General features: G+C 40.3%; 1 protein-coding gene across 2 annotated transcripts; it reads left to right on the forward strand.

Annotated features, from left to right (window-relative positions):
* Positions 1-4,685: 4,685 nt before the first annotated feature.
* On the forward strand, positions 4,686-22,316 carry EPHX4 (epoxide hydrolase 4). Of its 2 annotated transcripts, XM_056356525.1 has the most exons (8): positions 4,905-5,025; positions 7,706-7,791; positions 8,562-8,649; positions 11,348-11,505; positions 13,584-13,712; positions 15,774-15,877; positions 16,795-16,943; positions 21,374-22,316. In XM_056356525.1, the coding sequence occupies exons 2-8, from the start codon at positions 7,728-7,730 to the stop codon at positions 21,606-21,608; spliced, it is 927 nt and encodes a 308-aa protein (XP_056212500.1). In that variant the 5' UTR covers positions 4,905-5,025; positions 7,706-7,727; the 3' UTR covers positions 21,609-22,316. The 2 variants fall into 2 exon arrangements, with proteins under 2 accessions (XP_056212499.1, XP_056212500.1); XM_056356524.1 differs by lacking the exon at positions 8,562-8,649 and having other exon boundaries at positions 4,686-5,025.
* Positions 22,317-22,824: the final 508 nt, after the last annotated feature.

The raw sequence follows: 22,824 nt of genomic DNA on the forward strand, positions 1-22,824 counted from the left end.
CCACTTCTGACTCGAGTTTGAAAGACTTTCTGATTAATGCAAGATTCTATTAATGTTGGACTATTTGTCAGAAGCAGAAAGTATAAAAACCTTACCTTCTTGTTGATTACAAAAAGCTATCTTAAATTAAGCATAGGACTAATAAAACATCTTTTTATGGATTTAGGCCTGCCCTTGTTTGTAGTTTATACATCTTTAATAGCTATTTGTCCTGCAATAAAATATTACTGTTCACATTCAGGACTCCTTACCTTGCTGTCATGTGGATGTACTTTCTGACTGGGTTAATGGGAGCACAAGATCTCTTGCCTTGGAAATAGGAGGTGACAGAGGGAAGGGCAAGAATTCATTCTCTGCATTTCATCCATTCTATATAAACGTAGCGTTGTTAATGGCATGAAACAATTCTTTTGCCCCTTCTAATTCCAGCTTCCATGACTATATTGTCATGATGACTTAAAGACATAATGTCAGTGCTGCTAATCTGATAAACCATTTATTTGCAACCTAGAAGTCAGTTAAAGAGGATAACCTGTTCCTAATGCCTCCGGACATTAGGCTGAGCTCAGGGGAAAGGCAGATGGCCTCCAAGCTTAAGCGGGTAATGATTGTGTTTGCCCAAAGCTGTCACCACACTCAAGGAAGCAGGAATACCACTAGTGTAGATACCCCTTGCAAACAAGAAGCCGCTTAAACTAACGAAGTATTGTTAGTTACCTAACAATTAAAATGCGTGCTAAGTTCTGTTACATCATTAACTTACCTTGATGATTGGTGAAAACAGCTGCATTAATGTGTCATTTTTATACTTGTGTCTACACTAGGAGATGTAAATGAAGGATAAGATAGTCACAAGCTTTAAAAAGTTTATCTGTCATTAATACCCAGAATATGTTACGGTTTTTTACTATCAGCTATGAGTTGGTCAGTCTGGAGGCAGAGTCAGTGATGTGAGAAGTTGTCCTCTTCGTCTCTGGGAGAAATGGGATTAGTTGAACTAACAAAAGATAAGCAGGCAGATGGCACATTATGGAGAACAAAGCACACAGTCAAAGCATGTAGGACAACTTGCCCTGGGGTCGGTTTGGCTTGGCACCCATTAGAACAAAAATTTAGAGCAGAAGGTGAGAAAACCAAAATGTAAAGAAAAGAGAAAAATAGTTGTTGGGGTTCTCAATTTTTCTTATTCATATTTTTCTTTTCTCATTCAATTTTTCTTCTGGAAAATGTGTGGAAGGTATTCGGCTTGTACAAGCAGGTTTGCCACACATATGTAGACAGCGTGGTCCTAGAATACAAAGAAGACGCTCCTCAACAAAAGAGGAATTCTACTGCTTCCTTGGCAAATAGGACAACTAAGGTAGCACAGCTGGAGGTGCCCAGAAATGCCGAGCTAGCATGTGCGGCAATTCCCTTGTGCAAAAGCCACTCAGAACTGCTAGGTCCCCAAGCGCTATCTTCTTCCCAGTTCTGATACTGGATCTTGATCTAATAGCTGGAGATGACATAGCTAAACTCCCCAGGCAAAAGGTTTGTATAACTTAGAAATGTGATATAGGTAGTAGACACTCGGTAGTCAGTGATGCATAAACTAAAAATAGACTTAGTTCTAGTCTTATGAAAAAATTGGCTCTGCTGTTTGTACAAGAAATATGGCTCAGTTTGGCCAAATACCTGCTTATAAAAAGGCACATCACAGTTCCATCTTTAATTCTTCTTGTATTCCAGATGGCTACTAACATTTTGTGACTGCTGTGTCTAACATGTCACTGGGCTTGCTTTAGAGATGAGTGGAAGCTTGTGGTCAACTCCAGGATTTCCAACCTTTGTTTTCCAGTTTTTCTTAGGGATGTTTTCTACTAATTCATTCCGATTACTGGTTGTTAGGGAATTTGATGACTACTGTGATATAAACGTCAATACTGGTTGCTTTGCTCCTGCCAAACTTTCTAATTTATCTAACTGGGTCACTGGTTCACTGAGGTGCACTTTAGGGAAAATCCTGCTGCAGCTCATCTGATATTGAGAAGCTGCAAAGGCTTCTTCCCTACAAAAAAAGGTTATTAGCACAAAGTCTGATGCATAAAAAATGAGCTATATGCTAATTCCTAGGGTTGGCGATATGACTAATCTGAGCATGAACGGAAGGCTCAGGCTTGGTAGGCATGATTCATGTAATCCTACTGGAGTCTGCAGAGGTTAGTGTCTTAATTGAATCATCAGCTTCTGATGTTCCTTCTCTTCTTGCCCAAGAGACTGAAGGAGCCTTAAACAGCACCACACCTTTTTCCCCAGCAGCCTGATAAAGCTCCTGACCTTAAGTTTGTAGGGCTCACGCTCAGACAATGAGCAGGAATGATGAACAGCATGATTCAGCATTGTCAGCTGATGTGGGTTGCTGATATTTCGTTTGTGTTTCTGATAAGAGGAAGCTAGGCAGCTTTTTACAGCTAGTTGAAGATGTTATCTTTAGTACTAAAAAATAAATTCACATAATGGTTTTGCATCTTATTTAAACTTTTAAATTCATGAAAATGCACTAACAGGCAATTCTTTATAACATTCCTTTCTGTTGCTTAAAGAGTTTTTTATTTGATTGGTTTTAAAAAATTAAAATTTTGAACTTGCTTAAACCAGCATTAATTCTGTCACTGGCTTCAACAGGACTAGGATTCAGCATCAGTGTCTATATTTGCAGCTCTGAATTTAGAACAAGTAGGAGAAAGCATTTGGTATGTTACAGACAAAAATTGTCTACAAGCTGTGTTCCATGCACAGTGAAAAATTATATATATTCTGTCTGCATACCTGTTTATCCAATTTTTTTTTTTAAATAGGTCATTAAATTCCATATCTTAGAGTTAATAGATGCATGGTATCTTTGTAGCAGCCTCTACTTGCAGTGCTGGACAGAGCAAAAAATAAAAAAAAAAATTTAAAAAATATCTTGGAAGTTAGGTTCTAATCCTTCAAACTCACCTGGACCAAGAACTAATTTTGGTCTTCATCAAATGCAAGTAGAATTTGGCAACCCCATCTACCCCCAAAGGCAGGCAGTTGCACGTAGGCCTAGGTTATTAAGCTGTGAGTCTCACGTGGCCTCTATGATATGGAGAAATAGTGTGAAATGGGGACAATGGACATCGACTGTGATTGTATATGTCTGCCCAGGAATGTGGGTATGGTGACCGGTCATGGGTGCGGTGTCTGGTCACATAGGCACACAGTTTTGAGGAGACGCCTGCCCTTCTTCCTCTAACAAAGGGGCTATTTAAAAAAGATTGAGAAAAGGATGAGAGATATTCCAATGCTATCTAGAGGGAGGGAGTGCTAAGTCTCCTTGCTGGAGGAGATCGGATGGTCACAAGAACATGAATCACCTACAAACCTGCAAGACCACCACATTCCAGGCAAAGGACTGATAAGCTAATTAACATACGCAGCAAGAGTAAGCGGGTTTAGGTAACGAATATGTATAGGCGTTAATTGAATATTCATTTGTTTTATTGTATAAATGTGAGATGGTTCGTCACTTCGGGCATGCACGCTTGTGGAGGAGCGATCCCCCGTGCATCTGCGTGCAATAAACATACCTACTTTATAACTTTTGAGTTATAGAGTCTAATTCCGTACGTCATCTACAGGCCTTGAACCTGCCCGTACCCTCTGGCCTGAGAAGCAAGGGGTTTAGGTCAAGGAGTAAAAGCTAGCAGGTTGTGCAGCAAGCTGGATCAGGTGTTGTCAGAATTTAACGTGGAAGCTCAATTCTACTTTTCTTGTAGTCAACAACAGCTATGTCCACACCTCCTCATCTCCCAGAACTAATAAAGTGTAATTTTCTCATAACCTGCATTTTTATAACCTGTAAAAATCAGTTGCTTAATACAGTTATGCTTTTCCTTGCCCTTTTGGTTTACACGAACCATTCTGATCCTAAACTACCCCGTATCCTGCGTATCAGTAGGTTGGCACAGGTAGGTGCTGGCTGGAGCCTTTCTTAGAGCATCTGTGGCCCCATCCGCGACTCCTCAGCTTGTGCGTGTCGCAGCGTAAAGGTCGTTCGGCCTCTGGTGTCAGCCTCGGGTGGCCGGGACGTCAGCGCTACGTTAACTCTGTCGGAACAGTTGGCCGTGATGACCTGACTCCCTCTGCTAGCATTTTTCTCCGTAAGTTAAATTTAAGGAACTATCAGTTTTGGTGCCGGAGCTCAAAATGTGTACCCCTTCAGGACATACTCATGAGTAACAGCACGTAGTAACGAATGCGATCGTAACGCTTTCACAGCATCGCCTTTACACGGGTCATGGCGTAGCAGCAGTGACAAACTGACAGACGCTAACTGCGGCCGCTGCCCTCCGCACGTACGGCGAGCGCGGCCCCGCAGGTGACGGAGCGGGCAGGGCAGGCACGGCCGGGGGTGCCCCGCGTGCCCCCACGGGGACACCCCCCGAGAGCTCCGGCGCGCGGGGCACCCCCGCCAGCGCGTGCCGCCCGCAGCCGCGCCGCCCCAGCCCCCCCGCCCCGCTCCGCGCCCGGCCGCGCCTCCGCCTCCCCCGCCAGACGCTCGGGGGGAAGCGCCCCCGCCCCAGCGGCCGCAGCGCCGCCGCCCCCCGGGAGCCGCCCGGGGCCTAGCCAGCCCGGGGCGGGCGGCGCGGGGCAAGGGCCGCGGGGGGCCGCGGGGCGGGCGCGGCGGCGCCTCCGCTCGGGCGGCTCCTGGCGGCGGCGGCGCTCCGAGCCGCTCCCGGCCGGCGGGGACGGCGGCGGCGGCGGCGGCGGGGCCCGATGGCGAGACCCGGCGCTGCGTGCCCGCCGCCCGCCCGCCGGGTGATGGTGGCCGCCCGGGCGCTGCTCTTCTGGGCGCTGGTGTACAGCTACTGCGGGGTGTGCGCCTGCATCGCCGGGCTGCGGCTGCTCTGGAGCATCGGCCGGCGGCCGGGCGAGACCTTCCGCTGGGTGGTGCGGGAGAACCCCCCCGCCTGCCTCAACGACCCCTCCCTGGGCACCCACTGCTACGTCCGGATCAAGGTGAGGGCGAGGGCGGGGGGCGCGGGCCCTCTGTGCGCACACGCGCCCCTGCGCGCGTCCCGCCCGGGTGCGCGGGCACCGCGCGCGCTCACACCCTCGCACGCTCGCGCCCCTGCGCGCCTTTGCGCGCCCGCCCGCGCTGCGCGCGCTGCGCCCGGTGAGCGGTGCCGCGCCCCGCCGCGATCGCTGGGGGCCGCCGCTGGGCCCGGCCCGGCTGCCCGCGGGGCGGCGGGGCTCGGCGGGCGGCAGAGGCGCTCGGCGGCCCCGGCTCCCCGCAGCGCGGGTACGTGCCCCGCCGCTCCCTGCGCCCTGCCCGGCTCCGCTCCGCGCTGCGCCGCGCTCCCGGTTATTTACGGTTTGCACGGCTGCCCCCGGGAGCCGCTTTCGTGCGTCGGGGTCACAGGCAGAACGCGGAGCACGAAGATGAGCCCCGGCCCTAAGGCTGCACCCTTCAAGCCAGCAGCCGGGTTTGATACTTGTCTCAGGTCTTTACCTGCCATTACTCCTCGGCCAAATGGTCTAAGCGAAGTTGCGTTAGCTTGGTTTGCTTTGTAGTTATAGGGGAGCAAAGAACGCACAGCAGTTTTTGTCAAATGTTTTTTGTGTTATTTTTAATGAAACAAGCACAAAGATCTCAGGGATCTGTGCAGATGGTCTTCTGCCAGGCAGTATAAATTATTGAGCCTCTCGGTTTCTCATTATTCACTTGTTTTCTTTTTCTAGTATCATTAGGAGGTGTGTGCGTGCTTTTTCACCCATATGCTACATTCTTTCTTCCTGTAGCACCAAGCAGCAAATTAATGGGTTGCTGGGGATGTGAGGGGTATGACAGTGATAAAAGACCACTTGGGGGCAAATCAAATTGCTGTCAATATGACAGTCTCACTCGTTTCCAGAAATATGAAACTCTTGGCATTGGATAACAGCAGGCTGATGTGTTACTTTCCAAATGAACGTATCCTACAGATCTGTACAGATTTCAAAAAAAGAAAGAAAAAAGTGTTTCAGAAAAAATGGCAACACCTGATGTCGGGGGGCGGGGGCAGAAAAAAGGGGACAGAAAGGAGCAGCTGGAAAGGTAGAGGCTGGGCTTACTTTGAGGCATGTGTACTGTACAAGCAACGATTTAATTTGTATGAGTTAAGGGGATGTCCTTAAAAGCAATAAATGGACTAAAATCAAAACATTGAGGGTAAATCCCTAGAGGACACTAGCTGAAAGGAGTGGGGTGGAGGAGGGCTTACCCACTACTCATGAAGTTGAGAAGAGAAGCTGTGGAAGGAAACTGAGAAACTTCTACTTTTTTAAAATATAAAAGGATCCTTTAGGCAGAGTGATATGGAAAATGGTGAAGGTGATGTAATGGCCTGACGGTTTGCTAGGAATTTACTTTTACCTCTGCGGACTTCAACTTCATTGGCTTCCCAGAGGAGAAATACCAGTGTAATTTTGGACAGAACTGAGCAAAAGTCCCTATTATATCCGTAGTGAGTATAAAAACCTCTACGTTCCCTCTTCAGAGCCTTTCAAGAATTGAGATGTCAGGTAATGGTTTTGTAGCTGGCTAGTGACTTAGCAGTGCCAAGGTAGCTCAGAGAATTTGAAGGATCTGTGGCAAGAAAAACTTTTTGTATGCATTTGTGATCCTTGGCCTGATACAAGCTCTTGATGCACAGCAAAAGCATGGGGTTTTCCTTCCCGTTTTAAAATAGCAGAGACAGTGCAGGCTCAGACATTTGTTCAGGAGCTGTACAACCTTTGCTCCTGCAGTTTGTTTTACATGACTTCTAAACAGCATGTTGTATTTTGTGAGCTCTTTCTCAACTTATGTATTCACTTCTGTGCTAGAAGTCGGTAATCCCTCTAGGTCATAATTTCAGTTTATTTAAATTCTGCTGGTTTTGACCTTAAGTTAGTATAAGCTTGTGTACATCCATTCATTTCAATGGTATTTCAGTGTTCAGCCTCTGCACTGCTAAGTAACTTGCCTGCTGGTAATGCTCATAAGACCCGTTTTCTTAAAAGGTGCATCAGAAATAATGGCTATAGACAGGGCAGAAAGACGATTGTAACATTAAGGCTTTCTTTTCTGAAGCGAGTCTGAACCCTTGAACAGTAAAAACGAGCAAAACCAACTTCCTTTCTAGTTACTTAATTTTGATTGCTTTTGGTTCTTAAGAATCTATACGGTCCTTTATTGTGCCCGAATGCAACGTGATAGTTTAAATAGTTGCATAATCTTACAAACTAACTGAAAGACTGAAAATGCATTTAAAGCAAACTGTATTTTAAAGTCTTTCCAAGAAGCGCATGATGTGTCCGTGTGAAAGCAAGGTGCCAGCTCCGACGATAATCTGCATTTCCCAGTCACTGTGCCAGGCGGTGCTGTTTCAGAAACGTTAGCGTGCTCATGGCTGAGCTGGCACACAGTCACCACAGCCTGACATGTATTAAAGATGGTCCTCCCCGGAAGAAGCTGTGGCAGCCAGGGTGTGGGATACTCAGCATTGCCAGGGTGTAGCAGATACCTGATCTCAGAATTGCAAACAACTTCAGCTTCAAAAACTGACAATTTTTTTCAGGGCCAATATTAGAATATTGCCTGCAACCATATTCATTCTCAAATCCCAGTATAGCAGTTCTATGCAGCAATAAAAACACGCTTTTTCTCTCGTTTTAGGATTCAGGGTTAAGATTCCACTATGTGGCTGCTGGAGAAAGGGGTAAACCACTCATGCTGCTGCTTCATGGCTTCCCAGAATTCTGGTAAAACTCCCTATGCTCTTTTCTTGTGTAAAAGAGGCTGCTTGTGATACCCAAGAGTGGTTGTCTCAGCTTAAGTATCCCCAGTGTGACCTGTATCCCCAGTGTGATCCGTTTTATGTATCTATGAGTACTAACAGCATGAGGTTTTAGTAGGGAGCACACCATTGAAACATTTCTTTAATGCAGCATCCACAAAAATATCCTGCAGGCTGATGCAAACCAACCATCTTTCTTGCATTGTCAGTCCATATTTCCCCAAGTATGTACACTTTTCTTCAAACTTTGGGGAGGAACTGCTCATTTTTAGTGAACTTCCTGTTTGGATAACATTTTTACTGCATGGCTAAACTTACAAATTACAGTAGAGGGTGTTAAAATAAGGATCCTTTATATTTAAGTGCAATATGGATTGCTGCATTTGTTAAAAATATTATACATTAATTTTTAACTGGGGGAGGGGAAGAGGAACTATGAGTTCTATAGGCTATTGTGCAGCCTAATTTCAGAATGCTACTCAGGGAAAAAGGTTCTATTATTAGTTCATCACAAGATGCATGATGAATCAAACCCAATCCTAAATGTTTGTTTATAACAATGAAAAGCAGTCATGTGTCTAATGATTTAACCGAATTGCTCAGGCTGTCATTGCCAGGTTTAACTAGTGAAGCATGGCTTACAGAACTTGCAGCAAAAAAACAATAAGGGAATAGGGGAAGTGGTAATGCCAGTAATTCAGCAAGTTAAATGATCCTTTTCCTTTCTAAACTCAGATATGGAGCTAGGGTCCACTGTTGGAACTGTGATCTTTCAAGCTGGACTCAGGTCATACCATGATAAATTGACCCAGGTAAAACAGAGGTCAGTTCTGTTCCCTTAGCAATTTCCTATAGATACTAAGCCTTGAGGATGATAGTAGAAAGTCGTATTTATTTTAAGATAGATTTTCAAAATAGTAGATTTTTCTGGTAATAAATTATTATCTAAACGGTTTAAAACTGTAAACTTTGTTTTAAAAAGACAGTTAGATGGAGGGGTCTATGCAAACATTATGTATACCTTGCATAACACATATTCTAACCCAGTAAGACAGCTGAGACTACAGCTGATTTCCCCTACAGTGGGAATAATAACAGAAAATTTAGCGTTTTATATACATATTCTACTGAGATCCATTATATTATTAAAAAAAAAAAAAAAGAGCTGTTCTTACAGTCTACAATGGTGAGTCATGCTTTAAGTGACAGTTAATATATTGTATTATCTGACCATTTAAAAGGAATAAGAAGCTGTTATATAGGTCACTGGGACCACCAATAGCACAGTTTATGTAACTTTTTAAAAAGAAGACTACATGCCAATAGTCAACAAAATAGCTGCATTAACAATACTGATGTTAGCTTGTTAATTCAATCAGTGAAGAATTTTTTATGCAAGAATAGAAATTGTTTTGAAAGCACAAGATAAAATAATCACAATTTAAGAGATATTTAAAGCAGCATCAAATTCATATCGTTTGTCTAGCAAAAAAACCCCAAACAACCAAAAGCCAAAACTGGATATGATTCACAGTTACAGTTCTTAATTGTTACAAATCCTCTGTTTTCAAATATCTCTAGGTTATAAGTAGGGCAAATATAACCAGACAATACTGACTTTAGTGAGTGGCTGAGAATGCCTGAAGACGAACAATCACTTAAGAATATAAAGCTATTTAGTGCTTTAGATAAATAAGAACTTGAAAATCAATACCTATGTTGTGGAAAGACAACAATAAATTATTTTAAATTGGGCATAATGTGTTGAGACAGTTGGGGACCTCTAAGACTTGTGTGTGAGCTGCTAAATTTTGTACAAGCTGCCTTTCAGAAAGAATGTGTTGTGAAAGTCACCAAATAGTTTACACAATCAAACCTTATGAACATGAAAGCATTCACCAACATCTCCAAATTCTGCTTGCAAAGCAGTTGTCCAATAGTTACATTTCGTATGTGGTAAAAGGATTTCTTTGAATATAAAACCTACCCATTTGGTGGGTCAGACATTTGGTGGTTGATGGACTGCTGAAATGATGGACTGAAAACAGAAGATGAGGATAGCAAGTAGACATTTTCTGAAAACAAAAATTGTTTGTGTATTTATGGGCCTCGTTGTTTCTTCTTACTGAAGTATCTAAGATAACTACAACAGTTACCATGGCAAATTCAGCTTCCACATCATTGTATAATGCCTTTAAAATTTCATTCCTGGAGAAGTTGGCTCTTGTATTTGCATTATACAGCACTGAAATGAAAAGGTTCTGACTGTTCTGTTTATATGAATGCAAATGTCTGTAATTAATGATTGTTACTGTAATAGTACTTATGTTTCAAGCCCCTAATAGGCTGGAGGCAAAGCAAAAGTGGAAGAGCCAATGGTCTGATATAGATACTGTTTGAATTAAGGTAGAATTCTGTGCCTCACTTTAAACAATTGCTGGTGATCCAAATGTTATATATTGTTTATCTAAGACCTGAAACAAGAGCAGAAGGGAAAGCTAGATCCTAGCACAGAGGGATGCAGCTATTATTCTATATGCCTAGAAGGATCATGGGTTTTGTAGATCTTTTTGTTACAGTATAAGATAAGGCCACATCTGTCTTGATACTGACTATTTTGAAATTTATTTGGTTTTAATAACAATTGAATGGCAGGTAGTTCTTCAGGATGAGGCCCACCATTTTCTTTTCTTGTTGTTCTTGCTTCCTAACACACATCTAGTCACTATATACTGTTACAGAATGAGGAACAGCCCAGGCCTTTGCCCAAGTTCTTGATTTTGTATGTCTTTTAATGTGTGCAATGTTGTCACTCTTTTCCATAGAAACACAAGCAATTAAGTACTCTGTGTAGTACCAACACATTGAGAAGCTGTTCTGGAACAATTCTGGTAGTATAGAGACACAGATGAAAGTGTATGTAATATAAATCATATAAACTTCACCAAGTTCATTTGTGATTCATTGTATTTCCTTCTTTAGTTTATTTAGTGTATGAATTATCTGACATTCCTTTTCTGAAAGGGAAAAAAGGCCAACAAAGAAATGTGCCTTGAGGCGTGTTTCCCCACTCCATCCAAATGTGTGTGTGAGCAAGCCAGGGAGAAGAGGAAGCTTTTCAAACATTACATTACAAACAAAAATTTTCAAACATTTTTGACAATACTACAGCTCCAAGGATAAAACGGAATAGTCCTCTGTGTGCTCTCGTTGATGCCCGCTTCCTTTGCAGCAAAGGGACCATGCCAGACTTCAAGAACTGTTGAAACACAGTTGTAAGGTTCTGGCCATGTTCCTTTTCTGGCGTCCACACTTCCTCTCTGGGTAGTTCAAGAAGGGAGCACAAAACTACTGTAGCCATAAAGGACCATCAACACATCACAGAAAGAAAAAAGAATCTCATTGCAAAAAAAGCCATGCTAATTTACCCTCAACTATTTGGGACCAAAAGCATTGAGTGTGTATTTTGGTATCATACTGCTTGACCTTTGTAACTCCAACTTCTTTTCCCCCTTTGTTAGGTATTCTTGGCGCCATCAATTGCGGGAATTTAAAAGTGAATATCGAGTGGTGGCTCTGGATTTGAGAGGTTATGGAGAAACTGATGCCCCTTCTCACAAAGAAAATTACAAGTTAGATTGCCTGATAACAGATATAAAGGATATTTTGGAATCTCTAGGTAAGTTAGTAGAAGACAAAACTACTCAGCTCATAGATGACTTGATTTTCTGGAATAAAAACCATAAAGATCTAGCATTGATTTTATTTTTTTTAACTTAATTCTCTCTAATATATAAACATTACAGATAGGTGTAGCTATAAATCTAAGGATACTCATTTTATGGACTATTATCAATGGAAAAGGTTTGTTTTCTAATTATGATGCGTATGTCAGTATAAACAATATGTAAAGATGATTTTCCATCGTGAGTTTTAAAAAAATCTTCCCTATGTACTGTGAAATCCAGCAGTACAAACCTGTGGTCTTTTTCACTAAGAAGGTCTTTGTTTATTCCTAACCATTGCACTTAGTGGAGAATGTTCTGAATGAAAAGTCTAATAGCACTTGCAGACAGAAGAATTTAAATCGGGTGACATTTTTCTTGCACAAACAAGATAGAATAAACATTGTGGGCTGTACATCTGCTGTATTAAACAAAAAATATCCCAGAATACTACTCCTGCACAGTAGTCAGTTCTCAAGAGCTGGATCACTGTCTTGCACAACAGTGAGAACAGAAGGGATAACAAGGGACATATTGCTCCCTGTGGCAAATACATAGTGTAACAGCCTAGAGCTTGAAGCAACCCTGCAAAATTTGCCCCTCCAGTGAAGTGAGCCGTTCTAGTGATAAATTGTAACACCTAGTGAAAGGTATTTCCCTTCCATACCAGTAGCAAGACAAGGGATTTGACTGTCATTCTCTGACTCATTTTAATTCCTCAGATACTCTAGGGACTGTGAAACAACTTACTGCATTTCACATGAAGAAATAGTAAAGCAGTGATTCCAGTTCTAAGGTTTGAATTTAGGATTTGCTTTGTGATGTCTGAATGTTGTCAAACGATTGGGCAGGCAGTCCCCACACTGTGTTTATGTTTTCCAGCCTTTGCCGGTTGTGTTCATCTCCATGGTAATGCCATGGTTATGGTTGAGAAGTGCTCTCATCATAATTAATTTGATAAAGACTTAATTTTTTTTTAAAAAAGTATTTCTAAGGCTTGTTATCTTTGTTCTAACCGCAAGTTAAATTCTTTTGGAGAACTTGATTATATCAAAAGTGCTTGAAAAGATTTCTATTCAAGAGGGGTTATAAGGTGTTTTGATAACTGTGTCCAAATTGATGTTGGAATTCTAAACAGTTTTCTTTCTAAACAGGCTTCTATATATTTTATTTGTAGTGTATGTACTCAGCATTACAGTCCTCATTGAGGATGGGTGACGGATCTGACACTATAGTGTCAGATACATACTATAGTATGTATTCCAGCAGTGGTTAAAGGAGGAATGGTTAGGCTTCCAAAAACTCTGTGATGATTCCTCCTCCCTTTATTGCTGTTAAACTACCATTTTTATCGATGGAAGAGTAACTACGTGAATGCCATGAACTATAAATTGCCATCAGAACACCATATGGAGAAAAGCTACAGTTCTACCAAGTATATAAATGTGTGTAATTATGTGTGTATATATCTATATCTATATCTATATCTATATCATATATATATATATGGCTATAAGTATAATGCCCACTTTTTGCATAATGATGATGTTCAATACTTAGATAACCTCCCATAGTCAGAGAAATTCATAAGGATTAGTTTTGTTCAGGAGGGGCTCAGGAGATTGCTCAGTCTTTCTGTCTGCAGTTTCAAACTCCAAACTCCCTCAACATGACAAATGTACACGCATTAAAATGACTGCAAGTTGAATTGCATATCTGACCCTATGTTGGCCAAGATGGGAACAGGATGGTCATTTGGATACTGAGTGACTTGAGTTTGACATTGAGGTAGTATAGTTAAAGTGTAATTGAAGTCCAATTAAATAATTTTAATAATTTGTTAATTTTTAAACTATAGTAGCGCACTATTTTTTCTGGCCATTAGTAATGGAAGCAGTGCTGTATTAAATAGTTACATTAATAAATGTGCTGAACTGCCTATTTTGCCCAATAATGGTTTTCATATCTGGGGTAATTTGGATGGATAAAAATTCCACTGAAATAAAAGCACAAATCTGTGTTTATGTGGTAGGATACAACAAGTGTGTGTTGATTGGCCATGACTGGGGAGGAATGATCGCTTGGTTAGTGGCTATATGTTACCCTGAAATGGTGACTAAGCTGATTGTCGTTAACTTCCCCCATCCTTCTGTATTTACAGGTAAGTTTTATAGTAGACTTTGTTAATCCAGAGTATCTGCATTTTCATTATGATTGTCTTTGCTTTGAGGTTACTGAAGAAATAGCTACTTGCCCCTTTAGATGTTCAGTAGATAAGTTGCCAGTACGCAGTGCCTCTCACAATCTAGACTGTATTTTATGAAGCAATAAGGTATAAATATTTGACTTTTTGAAATAATTTATTGTAGGAAGTGGGAATGCTTGCAACCAAACTTACTGATGGTTTTCTTAACCCTCGAAGTTCCACAAACATAATTTTTCTATATATTAATCTGTTTTATACCACTTTGGCAGGATAAAAATTCCCTGAAGAGGGGTGCATATTACATTACACCTAGATTAAGGCCTCACTGCATTATTAAATCTGCATAAAACAGCCTTTATATAAATGTGAATCAGACATTGGAATGTAATCCTGATTTAGGTGACAAGTGACAAGTTATGAACTGGTATAGCATTCATTGGAACAAGACAGCCTTTCCGGGCTGCTTACTGAAGGCACAGGAACATATTAATAGTGAGCCAAAACAAGTATTTAGGTGTACTAGCAGAATTTGTTGTGTGATAGGCTTTGCGCTTGTCTACTACCCAGAATTAAAAAACATTTCATAGGGATTAGATCATTCAGCAATTAAAATTATAGTATCTCACTAATTTTAGTTTCTTGAGTTGCTGACCTTACCCTATTTCCATTTAAAAAGTCATTCAATTTCTGCAGAAATAGCTAAGAATATTCAGTGCAGCTTTAATTTTCACTTCAGTTGAATGTAAATCTGACCTTACACCACTGTGGAATCAGAACCATTCACACATGTTGATCCCTCAGTGTTCTTGGGCACCTTTCTAAGATACCAAATAACGTTTTGCCATGTAGTTAAGTAAGTTTCACTTACCCAAGGAAAGGTCTGTTCACCACCACCTCAGCAAGCAGGAGCTTCTTGCAGTATTTTCACCGAGAACAGGAGCCAGGCTGTATAGAAGACAAATACATTTTATTATAGTATTTCTTAGTGTTTGTTTGCATATTTCTTAAAGTACAAAATGTGTTGCTTGATAAAGCCTCCCTGGATCAAATTTGTTCTACTGTGGATTAAATTAAAATACACATTTTATAAATTGCGTAGAAAAGTAAAGCGAGCAGTGTTGATGATGGTCCATCGATGAAAAACGTAATGGGTGATGCAATTTAAGAAGGCATAAGATATGAATGCTCAGAAGATAGCTGACACTTCAATTTACTTTGTTTTAAACCCCATTTTTATTCACTGTCAGAATTAATATTTCAGAGAGATCTCCTGTGTTGGGAGTGCAGTTTTGCCTTCCTGAATTTTCATCTGTAAAGGATAAGTTCTAGACTCCCTAGTACCTGCATACATTCTGGGCTGGCTTGAGGAAGGTAGAGATTTGAATGCCAGTGTTGGCCCTTTTACTCGTAGAGACATGAAATTGCAATTAAAAATAAAAAAGACAATGCAAATTTTACTATATAATTTTCTTTTGTTATATACACTCTGATGTCTTTATAAGTGACACTATGTAACCCTGATTACAGTTCCTGAAATTGCCAAGAAGACAACTGCTAGAAAAATTCTGTACTTTCTGTGAACAGGCTTGATGCTGTCTTTAGAATATAAGTGGATCGTCATCTACAGATTTCTGTGCATCACATGCTTGATGACAAGAGATACTTAAAGGCTTGTATCTATGGATCTTATTCCACAGCTGAAAAAAAAAATGCTTTGGACTAGATACACAAATTGATCTCTAAGTGAAATTAAACTCATCAGTCTAACTGCCCTCACCTAATCTTTGGCAGGCTTCTGGTTTGCTGACTGTTTCTGTTAACACATCTAAAAGAAGTATGTTTTAATGGCCACATCATGTACTTACTCCTGAAACAATAATCATCCTTTGTCACATAGCATGCTCTAACGTAATATTTTTAAAACATTCCTTTACGTTTAAAAAAATAGTAATATTAACAGTAATTTTGTTTGAGTCATCAGTTTTCATTTTTAATTCATGGGCATTTTTGTTTCAGAATACATTCTACGACATCCATCACAATTGATTAAATCTGGTTACTACTTCTTTTTCCAAATGCCATGGTTTCCTGAATTCATGTTTACACTAAATGATTTCAAGGTGAGCAAATTGAGTGCTCTTGTTTATATATTTAACTATGAGTGATGGAAGAATTGTCACCTACGTTGATCCCTTCTGATGTATTTATAATTACTGGAAAAAGTACAGAGCTTTCTGATTTTTCTTTTGAAGCCTTATATAAAGTAGGATATAAGTACATAGAGGTTCTGAGATTAACTCTGGCTTTTGCATCTCTGTGAGGTGTTCAGTTATGTACTTTTAACCTCCTACAGTATATTACTCCATCTAGAAAGTCAACTGGTTTTGTGCCCATGCCAGTGGGACATGTTTGGTGCCTGGGGAATTCCTGCTGACTTAACTAAAGCTACTGTGTGCAGTGGGATATCCTCTTACCCTCAGAGCCTGCTCCAGCGCAGGCAGACTGGGAGTCTGGGCGTTGGATTCAGCCAGGTGGTTAATTCTGCTTGAGGAGCCAGCAAGGCCAACACCTGGTATAACCTTAAAACATAAGTACAAGTATATAGAAAGGGAAAAAGCAGCTGGAGGCTTGCGTCCTCCTACATGCGTATAACCCAGTGCTGCACGCACACAGGGCACAGCAAGCTGGGGAGGTCTCCAATCATTCTCTCCCCTGCTCTGTCAGCTGCTGGGGTCCATCCCAGAGGAAAGTATGTGCCTGCATTTGTCTTTGCCTGTCACAGGCGGCAGGTCAGGGTGCAGAATTGAGTAACATGGTAATACTGGTATTTGCCTGTACTTGATTATTCTGAAGTAAATTGTACCATAATTAAGTTTTACTGTGTGCTTTACACATAGCTCTCTAAAAAAACATTTAAGCCATTCGTTATACTCTAAACGATATATAGACAGACTTTAGAAAGATGTGCCCCATTGAAGGAGAGAAATCACATTTTCTAGCTATTTTATGTAATTGCTTTTTATGCTTCCTTTTGTAGGTTCTGAAAAGTTTATTTACAAGCCACGCCACTGGAATTGGAAGGAAAGGCTGCAGATTAACAGCAGAGGATATTGAAGCTTATCTCTATGTTTTTTCACAACCTGGAGCGTTAACTGGACCCATTAACCATTACAGAAATATTTTCAGGTCAGTGTAAAATTCTGAAACGAGTTAAAATATTCCAGAGAACCCTGGGGGCCAAAAACGTTATTGCAGCTTCTGCCGCTAAAGCAGAAGGAAAAAAACGCCAGTCTCGTTTGTAAGGTCTCAACAAATGCATTCGGTGTCAAGCAGCCTGATGCAGAGTGAGCTGTATGAGGTATCCACACAAAACGGTGAAACACCCAGAGTGCAGTGAAGGAAAATCTTTGTTTCAGAATCTAATAAAGCAAGGATCCTTCCTCATTCACAGAACCCATGGCAATCACAAAATTCCATCTCTTAAGTAATACAAAATTAACATCAATTAATTGTTTGCATTACAGTTCATATTATCTAATAATAAGATCTCTGAAGAGCTTATTATTACATAATACTACTAGATAATATGGCATCCAAGTACATTCCCTAACTTTTTAACTTTCCAAAACCATGCCTGATTAATTTTATTACGTTTGGGCTGTTTTTTATAAAAAGGTGGGGTAGGTTTTTTTGTAACTAGGCATAAAACTACCCCTAACTCATTGTTTTGGGGTTTTTGGTTGGTTGATTGGTTGGTTTGGTTGTTGTTGGTTGGTTTTCTTTGTTCCTGCATTGGTCTCATCAGACAGTGGCCGCAGTAAGCATGTATAGCACAGAGCATGTATAGACTCAAACTGAGAGATAGTATCATAATAAGAGATATTCACAAAGTTAGTGTTTATTTTATTTTCTCAAGCAGTTTTCTAATGGTTTTAACTTTCCTGGAAGGAGCTGACTTGGCCTTAGAGACAGACTGATGCCCCCTTTTTATCTACCAAAAACTTAACAGGGCCACAAGGTCTTGAACTCTGCATATACTCTACTTAAAACTTATAGACCAAACTTGAAGTACTATACCAAGAAGAGTGGAACTGAACTCTTTTTTTTTTTTTTTCCTTTACTGCCTCCAGTCTTCAACAGCACTAAATCTCCTGCATGCTTCTGTAACACAAGACCAGCTTCCCAATATTCTTTAAAAACTACAATTCTCTTCCTTCCCTATACTCAAACAGTAGATGTTTGAAGTAGATTAACTTTTCGTTTTCTCAGGTCCAAATGTAGTGCCACCTTTACTGTTTTTTCCATGCCTTCCATGCTGTCACTGTCAGGAGAGCAGTCAGCAGGGAAATACTGGGAGGAAAACAAGGGTCTGAGCTAGATCCTGTTTTGTACAGGCTCAGAGGCAAAACTGGAATAAGAAAGTAGAGAGGTGGTATATTTTCTTCTAAACAAGATAACACCAAGCAGAGACACCAATGGGAAATAAATGAGATGGCTGTGCTGGTAACAGCACACTTATTTAAAGCTATGCAGAGAGTGGTTGATGACGTCAGCTGGGATGTCCAAGGGCGACAGGGAGCTGTGCGGCTGCACGGCAGCTCCCTGGCCCCTCAACTGCACTGCAGGAGCCCCCAGGGTTGGGCTAATGAGGCACTGGAGAGGCATGAACGCCCTGAGCCTAGCTCGTTAGGTTTGCCACAGCACTTCACATCAGTGCGTGCGCCCATTAACCAGATGCTTCTCTGACAATAACAGTGAAGTATCTGTGATAGCTGATAGCTGAATTGCTATGGGATTCAGATGAGACAAATGTAAGAGTTGCATATGTTTAAAGTATTTTTTCAGGCCTTTCAGGCTATTAGTTATTAATCAGAAAGTATCTTCACAGCTATTAATTCATCTCTGTGTGTGTATGTTTGTGCATTGTTTGCTTTATTTCTCTAAGGAAAATATACCTGTACTGAATTCAGAGAATAATATTTTAGGTGCTATCAGCCACAATGCAGCAGGCTTTGGACTGGAAGCAAAAGATTAGTCTTCAGCTCATTCAGTTCTTGCCACTAGTCCTGATAGCTGCACCTTATGGGGTGTGAATCATTAAATATTAAAACTGGATTGAAATTTTTACTTCCTCCCATACAAGCCATTAAACAGCACTTAGACATTCATGACTGGTATTCACTGTAACTCTCAGTGGGCTGGCACTGGTGACTTAGGTGTTAAAGGTTTCCAACTCATTACTGTCCACCTGGAGTTTCATTCTTCAGAGCTTAATTTTTCTGGAAAGTTATTTCCAAAGAGATGATTGAAATCACCTACTTCCATCCATCACCAACACATCCTTGTATAAATAGCACAGCAGTCATTTCCCTTTGCTACACTTTAGATACAAACACTTTTGGAATAAAAATCATAAAGCTTTTGTATTATGCTTGGCTAAGAGAGATAGGTAAGCGTTTGAAGCTTGAATTTCTTCTGATGTGCTGTTTTTTTAGAAAACGGCATTAGTTCTCTTACGGCAGTTAAGAAGTGCTTCACTATTTGTTTACAGATAGCTGCATAACAGTGCTATATGAAGGTTCGCATGTTTTTCAGACAAACTTCTTGAGTGGAATTTCCCTTTCTAAATGTGCAATCTGTGTTTTAAAGGAGATTTCTAGAAACTTCAGGCATGATGTAACGTCCCATATTCCAGACTGAAAAGGAATATAGTGTAGCTCATAGGCAATGAAAAATGACAGGTTGTTCATCTATGCTCTATGCGTAAAAAGCCTGGTAGGGTTTTCCTAAGTGAGGCCAGAAATCTTGCAAGGCACTTCAGCACAAAAGGAAAATAGTAAACCCTACAGTAGTGAAAAAATACACATCTAAATAGTGAAGAGATCCAGAACAGTGGATTTAAAAGGTAAAGGGATTAGGCATCTAAATGCACTGAATCAGATCATCAGATTATCAATTTTTAAAACTGATAATATGAATAAGCTATGGTTTAGTGGCTGAGGTCAGGCTGTTTGCAAAATGAGATTTTAAATCCACTGGTACAAAAGCCATTTAAAGAATTTTCCAAATTCATCAATTAAAATGAAATTAAATTATTATTTAAAGTGACCATTTATTAATATTTCTTGACATTATGTATAAGTAGAGAGGGAGAATGTCTTTCTCTTATTTTAAAGTAATGCATGCTATCATCTTTGTCTTTCCCTTTCTAGAGCATAGTCTCTTAACTCTTAAGTTTCAACCTAGGACTTAAGTATGTCACAAAAGTTTGATCAGAAAAATCTTTTTTATACATTACTGGTTTAAAATAGTTATGTTTGAGCATTAATGTTATAAAAATTTGTATCTGATCAGATGGAATCTGTTTTGAATTGACACGGCTAGTCTGTTACAGTATGTGGCTAAGATCAAGTGATTCAAGCATAAATTAGATCAATTTTTCAGCACCTCTTTTACAGATGAGCTGGAATAAATTCTGGTGGGTTAGTATGGTTTATGTTGAAGTACTTTTTCATTTCTAGCTACTTGTATCTTTCATAATGTCTGCCTTTAATGTGAGGAAATATTTATAGAATATTTCATGAAATATTCCAAATAAAATTACTGTATTAAGAAAAAGTAATACATTATTACTGAAAGCTTAAATAGGTCCTTTTGGTGGTATAATTTTTATTAACATTTTACTTTCTTCAAATGTCTTATAAATGTATTTATTTTTAAACGCTTTCTAGTCTGCCAAAGCTGTGGCTTGTGATGTTGCAGTTTTAAAGAGATTATGACTCCATGAAAATTTTTAATCAACAGTTTTCTCTCACTGCGTACAGATGTAGGTATGTAAGTCCAAGGCCTTCAAAAACATACTGTAGCTCTTTGTAAAGGGAACTCGGATACTCTTTGAATGTTAGCATGAATTTCAGAGATGAATGAATGTAACTGAATACAGTTCAGCATTTCAGGCATCAGTGTTCTACAGAATATAATTCCTACAGGTACTTTTATTTTTAGCTGTACTACTTCATATTTAAGTTTGAGTAGGTCTGAAAAACTTGCTGGTATCTTCCATAGTGTCCCAAAATGGCAGGCTGCCATTTCCTGGGCAACCATTTTTTGGTAAGGCAGTTTGGTTACTGAGGTAGCTAAATGCCTTCAACACTGTAATCTAAACGTTATTCAAAGCATCATATTTTATTAAAACCTACTTGCAGTAAATAATGAAGGTTCAGAAATGTGCTATAGCATTCATCAACTGAGGGAAAGCCACTGACAACAAAATTCTGGCCGTGTTGTTCCATACTCCCTTTTACAGAGGTCATGGGGCTCCTGGGCTGTGCACCTTGCACTCATGCTCCAAAAATAAGACCTGCGTTGTAATCAAATGCTGATTACAGACATATTACAGTAAAAGTATCTTCTAACTATTTTACCATCCTTAAAAAAATTAAAGGACTTTAAGTCACAGGACTGTTTTCTTGGTATTGTAGAAGATATCTTGGAACCTAGGAAGCTTGCAATGAGATTCTGTGTTGACTTCAAAAGCTAAGTTGACTGAAATTTGTCTTGGTTATTTTTTTCTTAAAATAAGACCTAACTAAGTGTGGTTTGTTTTATTTTTAAAGCTGTCTACCTTTGCAGCACCATGAAGTCATTATGCCAACCCTGCTGTTGTGGGGAGAAAGAGATGCATTTATGGAAGTTGAGATGGCAGAAATTACACGGATTTATGTTAAAAATCATTTCAGATTAACTATTTTGTCTGAAGCCAGTCACTGGCTCCAGCAGGATCAACCTGACATAGTGAACAAGCTGATATGGACCTTTCTAAAGGAAGAGACAACAAGAAAAAGAGAGTGACTGTATGTATGTGTTTTAAGGAGTCCACATAAAAGCTTGTCAGATTTAAAACCTAATTGTTATCAGGGCCATATTTCCAGCCTGCCTTCTATTTTGAGCTCTGTTAGAGAAAAGTGTTTTCAATGTACTGTACATTTGGACACCAATGTTACTGCTAAAAGAAAAAGTGAGTATGAGAATATATGATACCAACATTGGTTTTACCTGTATACTTGTATTTTGCACATAAAGACACCTGCCTTAAGATATATATGTATTTGTACAGAAAGAAAATCATGGAAAGTTGCTTGGTTTTGTTTTCCCCCTTGCTTTACAGTTTTAATGTGTGGTGCCTTTTAAAGATTTATAATGAAACAATAGAGTGGTGTCATACTGAAGACAGTCATGAGTTTTCATTCTAGATTCGCCTGAATTTTTTTAATGTATTTTGCCATTAAACAGTATCTAACTCTTTTTATTATCTATATTTTAGCATACTGAATGACTGAAAAATTTCTGGACACATTTCTAGTCTCAAAGTGAATAATGATACGTATCTTGTTGTATTGTTGAATGCAGCTGCTTTGTGTGATGTGTTTTACTTTCTTGACTAAAAAATGGGAAATCTGTACACTCAACATGTCTGAACAAGAAAAATGGAAAATTAAGGTGTAACATGTATCAGATCCACCTCTGTCTAATAAAATGCAACTTACACTACTCCCTTTATGTGACTTGCTATGGAGAGATTTTCTTGCTGAAGCTAAAAACTGGGTTTGAATAGCTGAAGTGTCTTGTCTGCTGCGCAGCCTTCCTTATGCTATGATTGCTGTAGTTTCTCGGAAATAATGCCTCATTGTTGGCATTATCCTTTCTATGTTAGCAACTACTGTTCTTGTCTCCAAGATCTGCTGCCAAGTTCCTGTGTTTATAGGAGGAAGAGACACAGTGATTATGGAAACAGAGGGTAGAATTAACTTGCCATGTGATGGCAGGGGAGAAGAAAATCAGATGCTAACTACAAAGAAAACAGGCAAAAAACGAGTCCCCAGAAGAGATGAGTCACCTGCCCACAGGGTTTCCAAGGGCTCCCTTTCCACCTGCAGAGCAAGCGCAGTGCCCTGGGGACAGGTGAGGAGGCACAAGGACCCGCTGGGGAAGGCATCGGAGCCAGCGGAGCCTGAGCCAACTGTCCACACCGGAGCAGGAGAGCACTGACCATTGCTGGGCAGCCCCA

Source organism: Falco biarmicus, chromosome 11 (assembly GCF_023638135.1).
Source record: "Falco biarmicus isolate bFalBia1 chromosome 11, bFalBia1.pri, whole genome shotgun sequence".
Lineage (NCBI taxonomy): Eukaryota > Metazoa > Chordata > Aves > Falconiformes > Falconidae > Falco > Falco biarmicus.

Excerpts from the sequence above, each read along its gene's own strand:
- EPHX4 (XM_056356524.1), top strand. The coding sequence starts at position 4,783 with ATGGCGAGACCCGGCGCTGCGTGCCCGCCGCCCGCCCGCCGGGTGATG. Across the intron at positions 7,792-11,347 it reads CATGGCTTCCCAGAATTCTG|GTATTCTTGGCGCCATCAAT; the intron begins GTAAAACTCCCT and ends CCCCTTTGTTAG. Across the intron at positions 15,878-16,794 it reads TTACACTAAATGATTTCAAG|GTTCTGAAAAGTTTATTTAC; the intron begins GTGAGCAAATTG and ends TTCCTTTTGTAG.